The sequence below is a fragment of the Lygodium microphyllum genome, chromosome 6 (assembly GCF_053477565.2).
Source record: "Lygodium microphyllum isolate KBCC chromosome 6, Lygodium_microphyllum_v1.1.10, whole genome shotgun sequence".
Lineage (NCBI taxonomy): Eukaryota > Viridiplantae > Streptophyta > Polypodiopsida > Schizaeales > Lygodiaceae > Lygodium > Lygodium microphyllum.
In genome coordinates, this window is record NC_141140.1 from 111,160,920 (window position 1) to 111,177,932 (window position 17,013).

The following is a 17,013-nucleotide window of genomic DNA, read 5'->3' on the forward strand; positions in this document are numbered from 1 at the left end:
TGGAGGCTATTGAGAGGAATGGCACTTGGTCACTTGTGCCACGCCCCTCGAAGAAGAAGGTGATTGGAGTCAAGTGGGTCTTCAAGACCAAATATCTCAGTGATGGTACTTTGGATAAGCACAAGGCTCGCCTTGTTGCTAAGGGTTTTGCCCAGCGCCCAGGGATTGACTGTCATGACACCTTTGCCCCTACAGCTCGTATGGCAACCATTAGAGCTGTTCTTGCTTTGGCTGGCCATAGGAGATGGCCTGTTTATCAGTTGGATGTGAAGTCGGCCTTCCTGAATGGTGATTTGAAGGAGGAGATCTACGTTGAGCAGCCTCCTGGCTTTGGTTCTTCAGATGGGAAAGTCTACAGGTTGAAGAAGGCCCTGTATGGCCTCAAGCAGGCCCCGCGAGCTTGAAACGAGAAGATTGATTCGTTCCTCCAGTCTCAGTTGGGATATCGGCGGTCCAAGGCCGATCCGCAGCTGTATGTTCACACTTCCGAGGATGGTTGTGTGCTGTTTGTATTATATGTTGATGATTTGATTGTCACAGGTGATGATGCACAGCAGGTCCAGGAGACAAAGTCAGCTTTACATCGGACGTTCGAGATGACGGATTTGGGTCTACTCCATTTCTTTTTAGGCCATGAGATTTATCAGTCTCAGAGGGGGATCTTTCTCTCCCAACAGAGATATGTACAGGAGCTCTTGGTGTCTTTTGAGATGGAAGATTGTCGGGCCCTCTCTACTCCTATGGATCCGAACTGGAAGGCCACTTCTCATTCAGCTTCTCAACACGAGGGTTGATCTATGTTTTGCTGTTGGGCTCTTGGCCGGGTTCATGAGTGAACCTAAGACGGTGCATTGGCAGGCTGCTTAGAGGATACTTCGGTATCTGAGGGGGACGTCTGATTTGGGGATTCATTACCCCGCAGGGACAGATGGGTCAGATCTTGTACTTGCAGGTTGGAGCGACTCGGATTGGGCCGGTGACGTGGACCACAGGCGGTCTACAACAGGTTACTGCTTTACTTTGGGTACAGGTGTTATTTCATGGAGTAGCAAGAAGCAGCCCACGGTAGCCCTTTCGTCTACTGAGGCGGAGTATCGGGCCGCGTCTTCCACCACATGCGAGGTTGTGTGGCTTCGGAGATTGTTGGAGGAGCTTGGGTGCCCCCAGACTCGTCCTACATTGCTGTGATGTGACAATGAGAGTTGCATTGCCTTGGCGAGGAACCCTGTTTTTCATGCCCGGACGAAGCACATTGAGATTCAGTACCACTTCATCCGAGAAAAGCTTCTGGATGAGGCCATCACTGTGGAGTATTGCAAGACGGAGGACAATCTTGCGGATTTGTTTACGAAGGCGCTTCCTCAGGCTCTACTTCGGCAACATTCCAGATCCCTCAGGCTTCTGCCCTGCCCAGGCTCTGAGAGGGGGTGTTAGAGATCAGATCGCTGTGCAGCAGTCGGACTGCACAGTCGGACTGCAATCTCTAGCACAGAGGGGGTGTTAGAGATCTGATCTCTAACACCCCCTCTCAGAGCCTGGGCAGGGCAGAAGGACTGCCACGTGGCAGTCCGACCTGTACAGTCAGTCGGCTGCATTTAATGCAGCCGACAGGGTATTTTCTGGCGCCCCAGTTCAGGCAGTTTTTCGACTATTTATAGTCGACGTTTCCAGCAGTCTGGCTACTCTTCTCTGTCGCAGATTACAGACCGGTGCCGTGCAGATTTCTGTCTCTGTTCACAGATTTCAGACAGCAGACAGTGCAGACTGCAGCAGACTTCGAGGTGGACAGCAGGTTGCATCGTCGAGGTGGAGACACGCAGTCCAGCGCACTGCACCCGTGTATATCTTTGTATTCAGCATTCTTTATACAGCAGATCTTCATTGTCCACTGTCTCTTTCTCTCCCTTCTCTCTCTGCGTTCTCTCTCTCTCAGTCCTACGCTTCCGCACCGCTGCACTCTGACACTACATCTATCCTGAGAGGTCTATAAAGCATGTCAGCCAGGTAAGCAACATTGTACATCCTTTCCTTAGCAGTCTATTACTCATGCTGCGGAACCCTTAAGCTTATTCATGTAGATCTTTTGGTCTCACATTTGCTGCCACCTTAAATGGCGCATTGTACTTCTTTTTGATTGTGGATGATTTCTCTCGAAACATATGGGTGTACTTGCTCAAAAGCACAAGTCCGATGCTTTTACTTATTTCAGTGCTTGGCTGCTGCTATTGGTTCATAACCAGAATGATCGTCGTGTGGGTGCTATGAGGAGTGATTCTAGTGGTGAGTCTACCTCCCATGAGTTTTTTGAGTTTCTGAGTTTCTACAAGAGTAGGGTATTCTTTGTAGATCACCTCTACTAACTTCCCTACACAAAATGAAGTCGTAGAGTGTAGGAACCGCATAGTGAATATGGCACGCTCTATGTTGTTCGCAGTAGCAGAGCTCCTTAAGCTCCTTTGGGTCAAGGTTGTTAACATATCAGTGTACATCCTCAACCGATACCCGACTATGGCGGTCTCTAAACAAACTTCGTACAAGGCATTCCTTGGCTCTTGGCTTGTCATTTCTTACTTCAGGGTTTTCGATAGTCATGCTTATAGGCACACTCTTGATGCAAAGATAGGAAAGCTAACCCCTTGAGCTGATCTCTTGATTTTTCTGGGCTATTCTTCTGAAGTGAAAGTTTGTTGTTTGTTCGATCCTCTGACGAACAAGGTGATCGTTAGGAGGGGTGTCGTCTTTGATGAGAGGGACATAGTGTAGTTCTCTGTACTGGACTCTTTGTCCTCACCTTCACTCACATCCTTTGAGATCGTGCCTACTAAGCTAGGTCTACTACTCGCTCCTGACCTTACTATAGATACTTCAACTCTAGGCCTTCTCCATGAGACCTATTATCTCGCTGATATTAGGAGACAATGCGGAATTCAAGGATCCTTCCATCGAATTTACTCCAAAGGATCCTAGAAGGTTTACTTGGCTCGTCCCTCAAGTTTCATATACACTACTGTTTATAGTTGATTACATTGTATGTTCTAAGCCAGACAGTTGGTTGGAGGCTCTCTAGGATCCTTTGTGGCATGAGGCCATGGAGAAGAAACTGGATAGTATTAATCGCAATGGGACTTGGGACGTTGGTGGATCGTCCTTGTCACAAATTGGTTATTGGAACGAAGTGGATTTTTAGGACCAAGCTAAAGATTGATGGTACTTTAGACAAATACAAGGCTCTCCGTGTAGTGCAAGGTTTTACGCAAAAGCACGACATTGATTTCATTTGTTGGTAGCGCTCGTTGCTTACCATGGTTGGCCGATCTATTAGATGGATGTCAAAAGTGTCTTTTTGAACAGTTATTTGGAGAAGAAAGTTTATGTGGAGTAGACTTTTAGCTTTTCTTCTGCTAGCTGGTCTAACCAAGTATTTTACTTGTGGAAAGCTCTTCATGGGCTGAAGCAAGCGCCGAGATCTTGGTACCACAGGATGGACGAGTTTTTATGGACTCATGGATACCATTCTACCCCCTATAATCTAAATCTATACATGTGAACCACTAGCGCTGGGGTTAGCTATATCTTGATGTATGTTGATGATATATTACTCATTGGCTTAGATTCTGTGGCTCTCATAGAACTTAAGGCATAACTTTGCGCTACATTTAAGATGATAGACTTAGAATTATTGTCTTATTTCTTGGGGATGGAGATTGTTAGATCCGAGGGACGTATCTTTTTGTCACAACAAAAGTACTCTCTAAAGCTAGCAAGATAGTATTGCACTGATCAGACACAGCCAATGGCTACGCATCTAGACTCCACTGTCTATATACACAAGATATCTTGGGTCAGTCTTTTGATGCTTATACTTATCGTTCTATTGTAGAGAAGTTACTCTAGTTAATTTATACTAGATCAGACCTTGCATTCTCAGTTAGTTTGCTTAGTAAGTATTTTAATGCATCTAGAATGTCTCATTGGATTGCTCGTCTTCATGTATTACGATGTACCTATAATTACGGACTATCTTATGGTTATGGTTTATGCTTGTAGAGATACACTGATTCTGACTAGGTAGGTGATTGTAACATCCAATGTTCCCACGAAGGCTTCCTCTATACCTTGGACACGACAGTCATCTCTTGGGCTAGCCGTAAGCAAGAGACTGCGGTGGCTTCTACGGCCGAGGTAGACTATCGGGCTCTCTTTGATGATACTACTGAGGCTATCTATATGAGGAACTTGTTGGATGCATTACAATTTTCTTGTGAGGTGCCAATAGTTGTCTATTGTGACAGCCAGAGTGCCGTTGCTCTTATGGGTAATTCTATTATTACTCCTCGGACACAGCACGTGGCGGTTCACTACCACTTCACCAGAGAGTAGGTTAAGCTTAAGCACCATTTACCTAGATTTTTTGCCGTCAAGTGATAATTTTGCAGACATTTTGATCAAGGTGGTCAATAAGCCGGTTCTACAATACCTTTTATCGCAGATCGGCTTGGGTATATCCTTCTCTACTTCTTCAAATTGATGGGGAGAGGGTATGTGTTCTCTATTATAGACATTTGTAACTTCATCCGCACTGTTAAGATGACATGATTGTAAAAGGGTGCTTAGGCAAGTGAACAATTTCCATACGAGGGTATTCTCCAAGTAGCACTGTTGTATTGCATTTTACACGAGCATAAAAATTTCATTTTCCTTTGCATTTCCCATGCTTCAACATTCTGTTTATGTAAACATGTATCTGTGTGCATTTATCTCTTTTCGGTCAACCTTGGAGTGGTCGACTGTGGATCCACCATACTCGTGGCATTGCATATGGTAGTCTCCAATAGGTAATTTTTTTTTCTATGCTTACATACTGGCTTTGGTTGTTTTGCTTGCTTATCTGTCTTGCCTTTCTCTTCACATATTCTCCATATGATTTACACACACACATACACACACATATAAGAGTCCCTAGGCACTTATTCTAGTAGTGTGTGGGATTGTTTTGCTTGTTTTATGAAGGTAGTGAAACTATCTATTCTTATTTTTCCATCCTTCGGGGCACAATGACTCAATGGGATGAAAACATATTTAAAATAATCACTTAATGCTAAATCTTTTGAACAAATCACACTAGGAGCCCTTTAAAAAAAATCCATTGCTAATTGAATTTGCTTTTGCACGACTTAGTGGCCTCTCTGGGGTGATCACTTGGGCTCCCTTGGTAACATAATCATCGCCTCTACAGTCTTGGTTGGTCATTGGGCAGCCCTTGGTGCGATGCCCTGGCCTCTCTAGGGTGATCACTTGGGCTCCCTTGGTAACATAATCATCGCCTCTATAGTCTTGGTTGGTCATTGGGCAGCCAACATGCACCCTTTGCCCGATGCCCTGATTGCTTTGGGGTGGGACGCCATGGGATAAAAGAAAACAAACATTAAGGGCTTATTTCTCAAAGCTCAGTTTTGGGCTCGAGAGATGGTGTTGAGCTAAAAATGCATTAGCCTGACTTAAACAACCTCTAAACACACTTAATTAATGAAGAAAATCTCTTATTTTAAAAAGAAACACGATCCTTGAGAGTTACTATGTCTTATATGAAAAACCATAATTTGGTGCTCCAAGTTTTCTATAATAGGCATGCAGTCCACTACTCTTTCTTAATCTCGTTTTTGCAGGTTTCAAGAGCCATATCTCTACTGTCCACATCCTGTTCGTGAAGGATATCGTGGTCAGAGCTTTCCTTAGCCATCTGCTACTAGTTGACGCTTGATTCTAGCCTTCGCCCACTTGTTTGCAGTCTCTGCTAAGTTGCCGAGGGCTGTCATCTATAGTTTGCTATTGCGTTTGATGGTGATGTAAGCATCTGGTGCTGTCGCCATCAGCTTGGAATTGTCACCCTAATCTTCTCTCTTCTCTGAATGCTGCGTTTTCAGTTTTTGGCTATTGTCATGACATTCTCTCACCTTTGTCTACTACACTTGCACCTAATAACTGTCATTCAAGTTTTCTCTCTCAAGTACCTGCGTTTTTAGTATTTCTCCCCTTGCACACTGTAGTTTGCATCGGATCAAGCCTTCCTTAGCCGCATTTGCTGGTGTTCAACACACGGAGACTGTCTTTGTTGTGATTCGGGATTCATTCGGAGTACCACACACTCTATAGCTCATAACCTTTGCCTTGATCCTAGAGATACGAGAGTTCGAGATTTAAATTCACTGCATAGTGTGTTTGCTGCATGAGCACTGTATATTCATTATTCATTCACTTTATTATTCATTGTGTTCATTGTCTCTCAGCTATCCTAACCCTAACTCTAACCTTGTTTTGAGTTTTTTAGTCTGTGATTTGTCATATGATTGGTTTTGTGCTTTTTGCGTTTAAAGCATTTCTTCACATAAGTCACTCGAGATATTGAGTGCCAGTAACTTTGACTCTTTAGGGATATGCATCTCAGAAATTCCTCAAATCGAAGATGTAACAATAAAAGCTTTTTGATTTGTTTTCTTTCTTAGTGAAGTGAACAAATAGAACAAATGAATCAAATTCAACAGGTAGAGACTTTTGTTTTCCCGAGGCACAGAAGTCATAGAAGCTATGTCTAGCGTTGGATAAGGAGAAGTGCCATTCATTGTGTGTATTCATTATTGTTTGCTCCTTCTTGGACGACAAGACTAAATTTTCCATAAAGGGAATGTGGTAATAGATTTGTTGGTGGAGACAACCGAGGATCTACTCAAGGGTGCTCTATAGAATGAAATGCATAGAATGAGTGCTATATGATGAGAATGTGCATGTAGCAAGGTGCAACTTACATAGTGCCCCTTGTGGAGAAATTATTCACTTGCGCAAGTGCTCTTTTACAATGATGATGATGATGACGACGATGATGATAATGCAATACAATAGGGAAGGGAGGCCGATGTCAGAGACACCCTATTAACCTGTGGATATTGATGCCAAAGGAGGAGGATTTGATGTCGGTCTTTGTGTCGTGTCGTAAACCAAGATGTAATTTGATGATGAACGAAGACTTGATACCCCTTGGCTAAAAGAGTCAAAGGAGAATTAGCCATTAAGGAAAGTGGAAATTGTCCATACTTAATCTCAGAAGACGGCTATGACTCAGTGGTGTAGGGTAGTGTATTTTTGAAACCTCACCTAACATGTAGATTAATTTTTAATCATATGATTAAGTAAATGTTGCACATGTGAGGTGCCACTGGGGTTAAAGTACATTTACGAGCCCAAGACCCGAAGAAATCACGGGATGTCAAAGGCAAAAGTTGCTAGGTACTTGGTGTTATCTAGTGCCAGTTGTTGGCCTAGGTCATCTATTTGGCCATAAGTGTCAGTTTGGTGACACTAGAGAAGTGGCGTTTAATGGTACCTAAGGCCAATCTGATGGTCAAAGATGGCGCAGAGACACTCCGAAATGGAAGTTGCCTGGCCAAATTAATTATTGGCCAGTCAAATTACTTTTTAGGGGACCGAAATAATTATTAGATTAATTTTCAGTATTTAAAGACTGAAAATTAATATTTAATTATGGATGATGTTGGAAATACCATTTGGAAAGGTTGCAACTTGTCAAAATTGCCCATGCAAGATTGAAAAACGTCTTTAGAGGCTAGAGAAAGGCATTTTTAGTGTATTCAGCCTGTAAAAGAGAGGGAGGAGATACTGTTGGTTTGATTTGCAGGCATTGGAGGATCTTCTGAGGCAGTCAGGGGTAGGAAAAGACCAATCAACAGCAGGTGACAGCATCTACAAGTTGTTGAGAGAGGGCAGCAGTAGTAAATGACTGATTTTCGTTAGTTCTTTGCATCTACAAGCTGTTGTGGTAGGGCAACAGCTGCATTTGACTGATTTTCAGTTATTCTTTATGACAAAACTCTGAATTTTCTTTCTTTGCATTTTTCTCTCTCATCTCCCAACCATTTCACAGCCTTGCTCTGAAGATCTCAGCATTTGGACCCTTGGAGGCTGAGAAATTGCAAATTTCTCTGCTGTAAATTCTAATTTACAGTAAAAATTAGGGTTTAGTAGCAGCCTCGGGAAGCGTGCCAAAAATGAAAAGCTCCAAGACTTGGATTTTTCAGGATTGAAGGCGAATTTCAGCTAAATTCAGGTGGAGGACTAGCCAGCCATTGAATTTGGGGCATTTCCATCGTCTATGAAGTGGGTGAAGGCCAATTAAGTGCCCTAATCAAGGGGCAAATCAGATTGAAGACTTGTTGGTCACTTTGGACAGCAAGGGGAGTTTGGATTGCGAAGGGGCTCGGGAGAATCCCATTGTAAATCGACTTTTTCTTCAATAAATCTAAAGAAATACCAAAAGGGGTGCCACTTGGATGTGCATTGTCCAAGATCAGTAGGTAAATTTGTATTTTCAGATTTGCATTAATTGTTTGCTGCTATAATTAAGTTGTAATCGGGGATTTACCACCCATCCATGGAAGGAAGGCTGGTTACATGGTTCCGTTGCTGGGACACCACTCAATTCCTTGATTTGGTGGGCGTGAGGCACCTGATTGTGAGTCAAAGCTTTGTGCTAGTGCTGATTTTTACTGACAGCTGAGAAATTACAGCAATATGTCTTCATACAGTGAGATGGACTCAAGCAATGATGATACCTCTCAGTATGAACGTTCACATGGAAATGAAGGAAATGCAATGCTTGACCTTGGACAAGGCTTAGATTATGGACAACAAGCTGAAAATGTTGTTGTTGGGCAAGATGCATGGCCTTCAGGGCATAAGGAGGCTGATGACCAGCAAAGTGAAGAGGAATTTGATGACCAGTTCAAGAATCGGATGATGACAGTAGCAAATATCTTTTGCTGAATTGGCAAAGGATCCTTAATTTACCCGATTTTTGAATGCTCCACAGAAAGACAACAAAGGCAAAGAGAAGAAGACACCTTCTACAGCTTTGGGACAGCCACAAGAACCGAAGAAAATGCCTAAGTCTTTTTTAGAAGAGCCCAAAATGCTTGGTGAGGACAAATAGTTGGTATCCGTGGGGCAGCAAGTGCAAATGCATGGCTAACTTGGTAGTGACAAGCCATGGGAACATGGGCAGCAAGGCAATTATGCACATGCAAGCATGGGACAACAAGAATACTTTGGTGGTGGAACCATTTCTCATGCTATGATTGGACAGGCACCGTATACGGGAATGACACAAATCCCTATGGTATGCAGCAGCCAATGCATGGCTCACAACACCCAATGTATCCGAGTAATGCAAGTGGAATGCCTAAACCCCATGTATGGTAGCATAGGCATGATGCTTGGGGCACAAAGCGGGCCATATGGATATGTATTGGCACCCCCAGGGACTGTTGGAGCACAAGGATTTGGTGCTGGTCATGTAGGTGCTTTAGATAGTGCTGGTTTTTATGTAAATACAGCCAATGTACCCTTTTTGCAGCAGCCCATTTATGATAACTTAACTCCCATAGGTCCTCGAAGGACTATGATGAAGGTGGCAAAAGTGTGAAGTTTGAGCCTTTCAGTGGTGCACAAGATAGGCTGAAAGCACTTGTTTTTATTCAGCAGTTTGATGCAGCCTATTCTGGAGGCAACTTCACAGAGGCATCTAAGATACGCAAGACAACCACATTTTTGAAGGGAAATGCATTGCAGTGGTGGACTACACTTCTTATTCAAGGGAAGTCACCTACCACTTGGGTCCAGTTCAAGCAAATTTTTGCTTCAAATTGGTTAACAAGTACCTTTGAAGTAGACATTATGACAGCTTGGAATCAATTGAATTCCAAAGACTACAAGAACTTGGATCAGTTTAATAAGAAGTTTTGGGATGCATTCTTGCCAGTTACTTTTTGTCGCACAGTACCCCTCCATGAGTAGGTGGAGAAGTATATTTGTGGTTTGCCGAAGGGTATTTGGGATTTTTGCATTAAGTCCACTATTTTCAGCATGTCTCAGCTTATAGAAACTGCTACTATAGCCGACACAAGGATGCAGGATTCCACGATGATGATGCCAAGTCATATGTCAAAGAGGAAAATGTTAAGAAGATTGCTAGGGTTTGCACTGAGGACGCACAGAGTGTACGACCACGACAAAAACACAAAGACACAGACACAGACACAGAGGGCAAAACTCAAACCCTAAACGCAAAACTGAAAACTCAAATCTTAAACGCAAAACTCAAAACTCAAACACAAAAACTCAAACACAAACAGAAGAAGGGAGAGAGAGAATACAACTCTGAAGTGAATGAATGCTGTAAATGAATGTAAGAGTGTACAGTGTGCTCAAGGGCAGAGCAATGTCAGAGTGTGACGTCCACCGAAGACGGATCCCAAGTCTGTGACTACCAATTGGAGTGTAGGAGTGCTGAATAGTGAATGGCAGTAGGCTGGTCACCAAAACGCAGCAGTCTGGAGGCTGGAAATCGGTAAACGCAGCAGTGTACCACCGATCGGGGGCTGGAAACTGTGCACAGTCTGCTGTAAACAGCAGGCCGAAACAATGTCTGAGAGTGTAAGGGCCTGCAATGCTGAAAATGCAGGCTGGCTGACCCTGGAGATGATGGACAGCAGGCTGAACAGTAGTCTGGGACAGTTTGGAGCAGTCGCCAGCAGTTGAGAGCTGTCGCCTATAGCAATGGATAGGCTGAAGATGATGTGGCTGCAGTCGATGATGGCTGGACAGCAGATGGAGGCGGGCTGCAGGCTGGAAACTGGGCGCCAACAGCAGTAGAGGGTGTGTGGGCTGGTGTAACCTGCAAACAAGGATGATCGCTGAATGGGGGCAGCCTGTCTATTTATAGATGTGGAAGGGCGCCCCAAAAATTAGGGTTTCCACTAAACTCTCTCGAACCGCTTTCCGTTTTAGGGTTTCCACTGAACTCTCTTGAACCGCTCCTTGTTTTAGGGTTTTACTCTAAAAGAGCATTTTTAGTGTGTTTTGGGGCTGTTTAAAGGCTAATCAGCAAGTAATGCATATTTTAGCTCAACAGAAAAGGCTGAGAAAAAGGGTAGATCTGAAAATAAAGCTGAAAATCAGGGTAGATCTAAAAATAGGGTTGGAAAGAGGAATAAATCGTAGAGAAAGAGTGAGAAAAGTGATGCACTGTCACGTAAATCTCAGTTGTTAGTTGTTAGCATGGTTTATCACACTGAGTTGGATGCCACGAAAGAGCAATATGCTGTTGATTCAGACTTTGCTAATGTTTATGATCAGCTTTGCAATGGCCAAAGGCATGAACACTTTGTGCTAAGAGATGGATTTCTGATGATGCTTGGACGACTATGTGTCACAAAGTAGTTAAGGCCTAGAGTTATCACTGAAAGTCATGTTCCTCCGTATGTAGAACATAGAGGTATTGATGCCACGGCCAAGGCACTGGAGCATTTCTTTTATTGGCTAGCTTTGAGGCATTATGTAGAACAATTCGTTAAGACATGCAACGTATGCCAGAAGGTAAATCATGATAGACAAAAGATGCCGAGTCTATTGTAGCCCTTGCCGATTCTAGATAGACCTTGCCAGAGCATTGCAATGGACTTTATTTTTTTGCTTCCTAAGGCACCTACAGGGAATGATGGGATATGGACTATCATTTGCAAGTTTAGCAAACAAGCCCATTTCATTCCGGTGAGGAAGATAATAAAGGCTAATCATATGGCACTATTGTTTTTGCAGGACATCTTTAAGTATCATGGTATGCTAGAGTCGATCATTAGTGATCGAGACCCTCGGATGACCAATTTATTTTGGAAGGGCTTGTTAAAGAATATGGGTACCATGCTGAAATTCTTATCCTCCTTCCATCCGCAGACAGATGGTCAGTCTAAGGAAGCAAAATCCAGAGTGTTAGATCTTTTGAGGTGCTATGCTTCATACCACAAGACATAGTGGGAGCAGTATTTGCCTTTGGTTGAATTTTCTTACAACAACACAATGTATAGTTCTACGGGCAAAGCTCCATTTGAGGTAGTTGAGGGTGGCAAGAAGATACCACCTATTCTACAAACAAAGGATAAAATCTTTGAGACTGATTGTTATATGGAAAACTTGGATGTAGCTTATGTAAAGATAAAATATGCACTTCAGAGATCGCAAGAAAAGCAAAAGAGGGCAGCTGATTGCCACAGACGTGCTTTGCAGTTTGTAGAGGGTGAATATGTATTGCTGCGTTTTGAAAAGGCCAGGCTGAAAAAGATGAAAGGAAGGGAAAGATTGTATCCGAAGTTGAGTATGAGATACTATGGGCCCTTCCAGGTGTCGGAGAAGATCAACGATGTGGCATATTGGCTGAAATTACCTCCACATTGGCGAATATATAATGCCTTTCATATTGGTTTGTTGAGGCCTTTTCATTTTGATGTGCTAGAGGATATGTCTGTTGAAATTCAACCTGAGGTTGAGGAGCTGGATGAGATTCTAGTACTTGAGTAAATTTTGGCACATAAGGAAAGAAAGGTCAAAGGTAAAGTTTCTAGGAGATACTTGGTGAAATTTTTTAATTATTCATCAATGGATGCCAAATGGATGGAAGAGGATGACTTGGCAAACCATCCTCAGTTGTTGCAGCTTTACGTAGATGCCTTTCAGTTAGAGCCGACTTTAGTTCGGACTCCATCAAGTTCAATAGAGCAAGGGTTTGAAGTATTGCCTGATGCTCAAGGGGGAGGTAGCACTTCCACTCCTCCAATTATGGACAGCTCTTATATGTAGTGGATCTCGGATGTATTCAGCATGCATCCAAGGTACTGCACTGATAGTATATTTGCCATGAGATCACTACTTAGTGTACTAGTCACTGTGAGATATATGCAAATGAGTATAAGTTTTTACTCGAGCACTGAAACTATACTTTTGCATCAGCTTATGATCAATTTAGCATGAATTTTGTCTCAATTTTGAGACAAAAATTTTGATCAGTTTCGGCTTAGTTTTTGATCAGCTTGAGAATCGTTTATGGTCACTTTATGGTCAGTTTTTGCAATTAGTTTGTGATAAGTTTGGGATCACATTTGTAGCAGTTTGTGATTAGTTCTCAGATCAGCAGGTGATCAGTTTATGATTAGATTATCCTCAATTTTCAATGGTTTACACCTAGTTCCATGGACAACAACATATGTTATGATGCCATTGATGTTTTAGCCATGGTTTATGCTTGGTTTTTGCTATACTATGGTTTGGTTTTGCCAGATGAGTTGAGCTCATGAGAAATGGACATGTTACATGATAATTTGGAAATGTTTTTGAGATTATTTGTGAGTCTTATGCTATGTTATATAATTTTCAGCATATGTTGGCATAGCAATGGTTGAATAACAGTGCACAATGTTGTGTTGACTATGATGCCCTATGGAAATTCCAGTGTAGTACTTTACTTTTGATGCATTTGGTAGTGCAAAGGATTTCAAGGGGGGGGACTGTTATGAAGACATGTATTTTTGAAACCTTACTTAACACGTGGATTAATTTTTAATCATATGATTAAGTAAATGCTGCATATGTGAGGTGTAACTGGGGTTAAAGTAAATTTACGAGCCCGGGACCTGAAGAAATCACGGGATGTCATAGGCAAAAGTTGCTATAAGTTATGCCGCACAGGTACTTGGTTATATGTGGTGCCAGTTGTTCGTCTAGGTCATCCATTTGGCCATAAGTGTCAGTAGGTGACACTAGAGACGTGGCGTTTAATGGTACCTAACGCCAATCTAATTGTCAAAGATGGCGAAAAGACACTCGGGAATGGAAGTTGCCTAGCCAATTTAATTACTGGCCAGTCAGATTATTTTTTAGGGCACGAAAATAATTGTTAAATTAAATTTTCAGTATTTAAAGATTGAAAATTAATATAGGTCATCCATTTGGCCATAAGTGTGAGTTGGTGACACTAGAGACGTGGCGTTTAATGGTACCTAACGCCAATGTGATGGTCAAAGATGGCGAAAAGACACTCGGGAATGGAATTTGCCCAGCCAATTTAATTACTGGTCAGTCAGATTATTTTTCATGGTACGGAAATAATTATTAGATTAATTTTTCAGTATTTAAAGATTAAAAATTAATATTTAATTATGAATAATGCTGTGATGAGAACATGTATTTTTGAAAACTCACTTAACATGTGGATTAATTTTTAATCACATGATTAAGTAAATGTTGCATATGTGAGGTGCAACTGGGATTAAAGTAAATTTACGAGCTCGGAACCTGAAGAAATCACGGGATGTCAAAGGCAAAAGTTGCTATAAGTTATGTTGCACAGGTACTTGGTGGTATCTGGTGCCAATTGTTGGCCTAGGTCATCCATTCGGCCTTAAGTGTGAGTTGGTGACATTAGAGAAGTAGCGTTTAATGATACCTAACACCAATCTGATGGTTAAAGATGGTGTAGAGACACTCGGGAATGGAAGTTGCCTAGCCAATTTAATTATTGGCCGGTCAGATTATTTTTCAAGGTACCAAAATAATTATTAGATTAAATTTCAATATTTAAAGATTAAAAGTTAACATTTAATTATGGATAATGCTGGGAATACCATTTGGGAAGGTTGCCACTTGTCAAAAATGCCCATGCAAGGCTGAAAAACGTCTTTAGAGGTTGGAGAGACATTTTTAGTTTATTCAGCTTGCAAAAGAGAGGGAGGAGATGCTGCTGGTCTGATTTGTAGGCATTGGAGGACCTTCTAAGGCAGCCAGGGGTAGGAGAAGACCAATCAATAGCAGGTGACAGCATCTACAGGCTGTTGAGAGAGGGCAGCAACAGTAAATGACTAAAGTTTCTTCAGTTCTTTGCATCTACAAGCTGTTGTGGCAGGGCAGCAGCTGCATTTGACTGATTTTCAGTCATTCTTCGCGAGAAAACTCTGAATTTTCTCTCTCTACGGCTTTCTCTCTCATCTCGTAGCCATTTCACAGCCTTGCTCTGAAGATCTCAACATTTCGACCCTTGCAGGCTAAGAAATTGCAAATTTCTCTGTTGTAAACCCTAATTTACAGTAGAAATTAGGGTTTAGCAACAGCTTTGGGAAGCATGCCAAAAATGGGAAGCTCCAAGACTTGAAATTTTCAGGGTTGAAGGTGCATTTCAGCTGAATTCAGGTGGAGGACTAGCCAACCATTGAATTTGCGGCATTTCCATCGTCTATGAAGTGGGTGAAGGCCAATTAAGTGCCCGAATGAAGGGGAAAATCAGATTGAAGACTTGGTGGTCACTTTGGACAGTAAGGGGAGTTTGGATTGCGAAGGGGATCGGGAGAATCCCATTGTAAATCAATTGTTTCTTCAATAAAGCTAAAGAAATACCAAAAGGGGTGCCAATTTTGGGGCCAATCGGATGTGCATTGTCCAAGATCAGTAGGTAAATTTGTATTTTCAGATTTACATTAATTGTTTGCTGCTGTAATTAAGTTGTAATTGGGATTTACCACCCATCCACGGAAGGAAGGCTGGTTTCAGCTAGGGTGCATGTATTGTGGGTGACCTGTTTGTTTTGGTTGGCTCTTCATGCACCATATATTTGCACTCCACTGTTATTCATATCCGATCACACCACCTAAAGAGAGGAGAGTAGAGGCGTTGCTGGTCATCACATTTGCTATACCCATGTCGGTTGTAGTGATCATTCTCATGCTTTAAGTTGTGGTTTCCATTGCCCATTTCTCATTTGCCCTTTGAGTTCTTGTGTTCTCCTCTTATAGTTCATTGTATCAATGTTTATGTTTTGTATTTTCTTGCTTCTATTCATTTCCTATTCACTCACATTGTTCCTCATTGATTTCAACATTGTCATTTTAAAACATACAAAGTCTCAAATGAAAGGTGAGGTTATGTACCAAAAGATGGGATGAGAAAATAAATGTTTTGGTGCTGTAACAACCTTAAAAGAAGCATTTTGTTTGCTGAATACCATCAGTCCTCACCCCACTAGTTAAGGTTATGAAATCTTGAATGTTGGAGTTTCCAATGGTAATGAAGCTTTCATTCATTTGGGGTATAAATATTATGTGCGGTTATTTGCAGGTTTACAAGGGCTTGGACATATTGACAAACAAAGTTCCAATAGACGAGAGGAGAGGTAAGAAACGGCGGATTATTAGCTAGGTTCTTAGAAAGAAAATATTTAGTTTTGATCTAATGAGTTAGTGTGCACTCAATGTGGGTCTGAAGTTGTCTAGAATGGATGAGCAATAAAAATTAAAGGGTGCATCCTATTTTCCAATGCCAAGAAATACAAAGAAGATGGCCATGTAAGCATTCTAAATTAGTGCATTGATCATTTCATTTGCTCTTTGCAGCAGCTTGTTTTTACTAACATCAGGCAAGTAGAATAATGCTATGTGCATGACAACTAGTTTTATAAGAAGAGAACCCTCCATTAAAAAGTTAGTTTTCTTCTAGTTTGTGGGTTCTTGGTATTTTGAAGAGTCATAGTAGGCTATGAGCTCTAATTTTATGTCAGCAGCCGGATGTCTCCAACAAGCAGGCGATTAGCAAGGTGGCCTGTCGTAACAGAAAGTGCAGTAGTGGCAGCTCCTGAAGACCTCGAAACAGCAAAACACACAGTTGTTGATGTAGGCGACAGTTGTACAAGTGTCTAGAGGGGGTTGATTAGGTCAAGGGCCCACACACATATGAATGGGGGTGCTAATTGCCCATGTCCAGCAGGCAACATTGTAAGACAACCCTTTGTGCATGATTTTGACTGTGAGGCAACCTTTGCGCATGGATTCTAGCAGTTGGGTGACCCTTTGTGCATGGATTCTGACAGATAGGTGACCCTTCGTGCATGTCCCATGGTGTGGGCTAGCGAATGCTGGTGGGCTGCCCAAAGAGGAATCAATTCAAACCGATAAGGGGGTATCACCTGTCATGCTGCCTTTGTCTCTGGACTGGCCTAGCTGCTCATAGGGGCTTGCTTGGGGCCAATCTGCTCTTTCGGGGTTTATGCCTACTTGAGCCTGGCTGCTCATAGGGGCTTGCTTGGGGTTGATCTGCCCTTTCAGGGTTGCCTATGCATACCTGCTTGAG

The 17,013-nt window shown here is 42.3% G+C and overlaps 1 protein-coding gene across 2 annotated transcripts in view; it reads left to right on the forward strand.

Annotated features, from left to right (window-relative positions):
- Nucleotides 1–17,013, forward strand: part of LOC148034969 (tRNA dimethylallyltransferase 2-like) — a 111,428-nt gene that overhangs the window by 19,364 nt on the left and 75,051 nt on the right. For both annotated transcript variants that reach the window (XR_015691136.1, XM_087679883.1), the window contains exon 2: nucleotides 16,006–16,060. Coding sequence is in view for 1 of the 2 variants with exons in the window: in XM_087679883.1 (XP_087536009.1) it covers nucleotides 16,006–16,060 (55 nt within the window). In the remaining variant the exon portion in view is untranslated. The remainder of the gene's footprint in view (nucleotides 1–16,005; nucleotides 16,061–17,013) is intronic.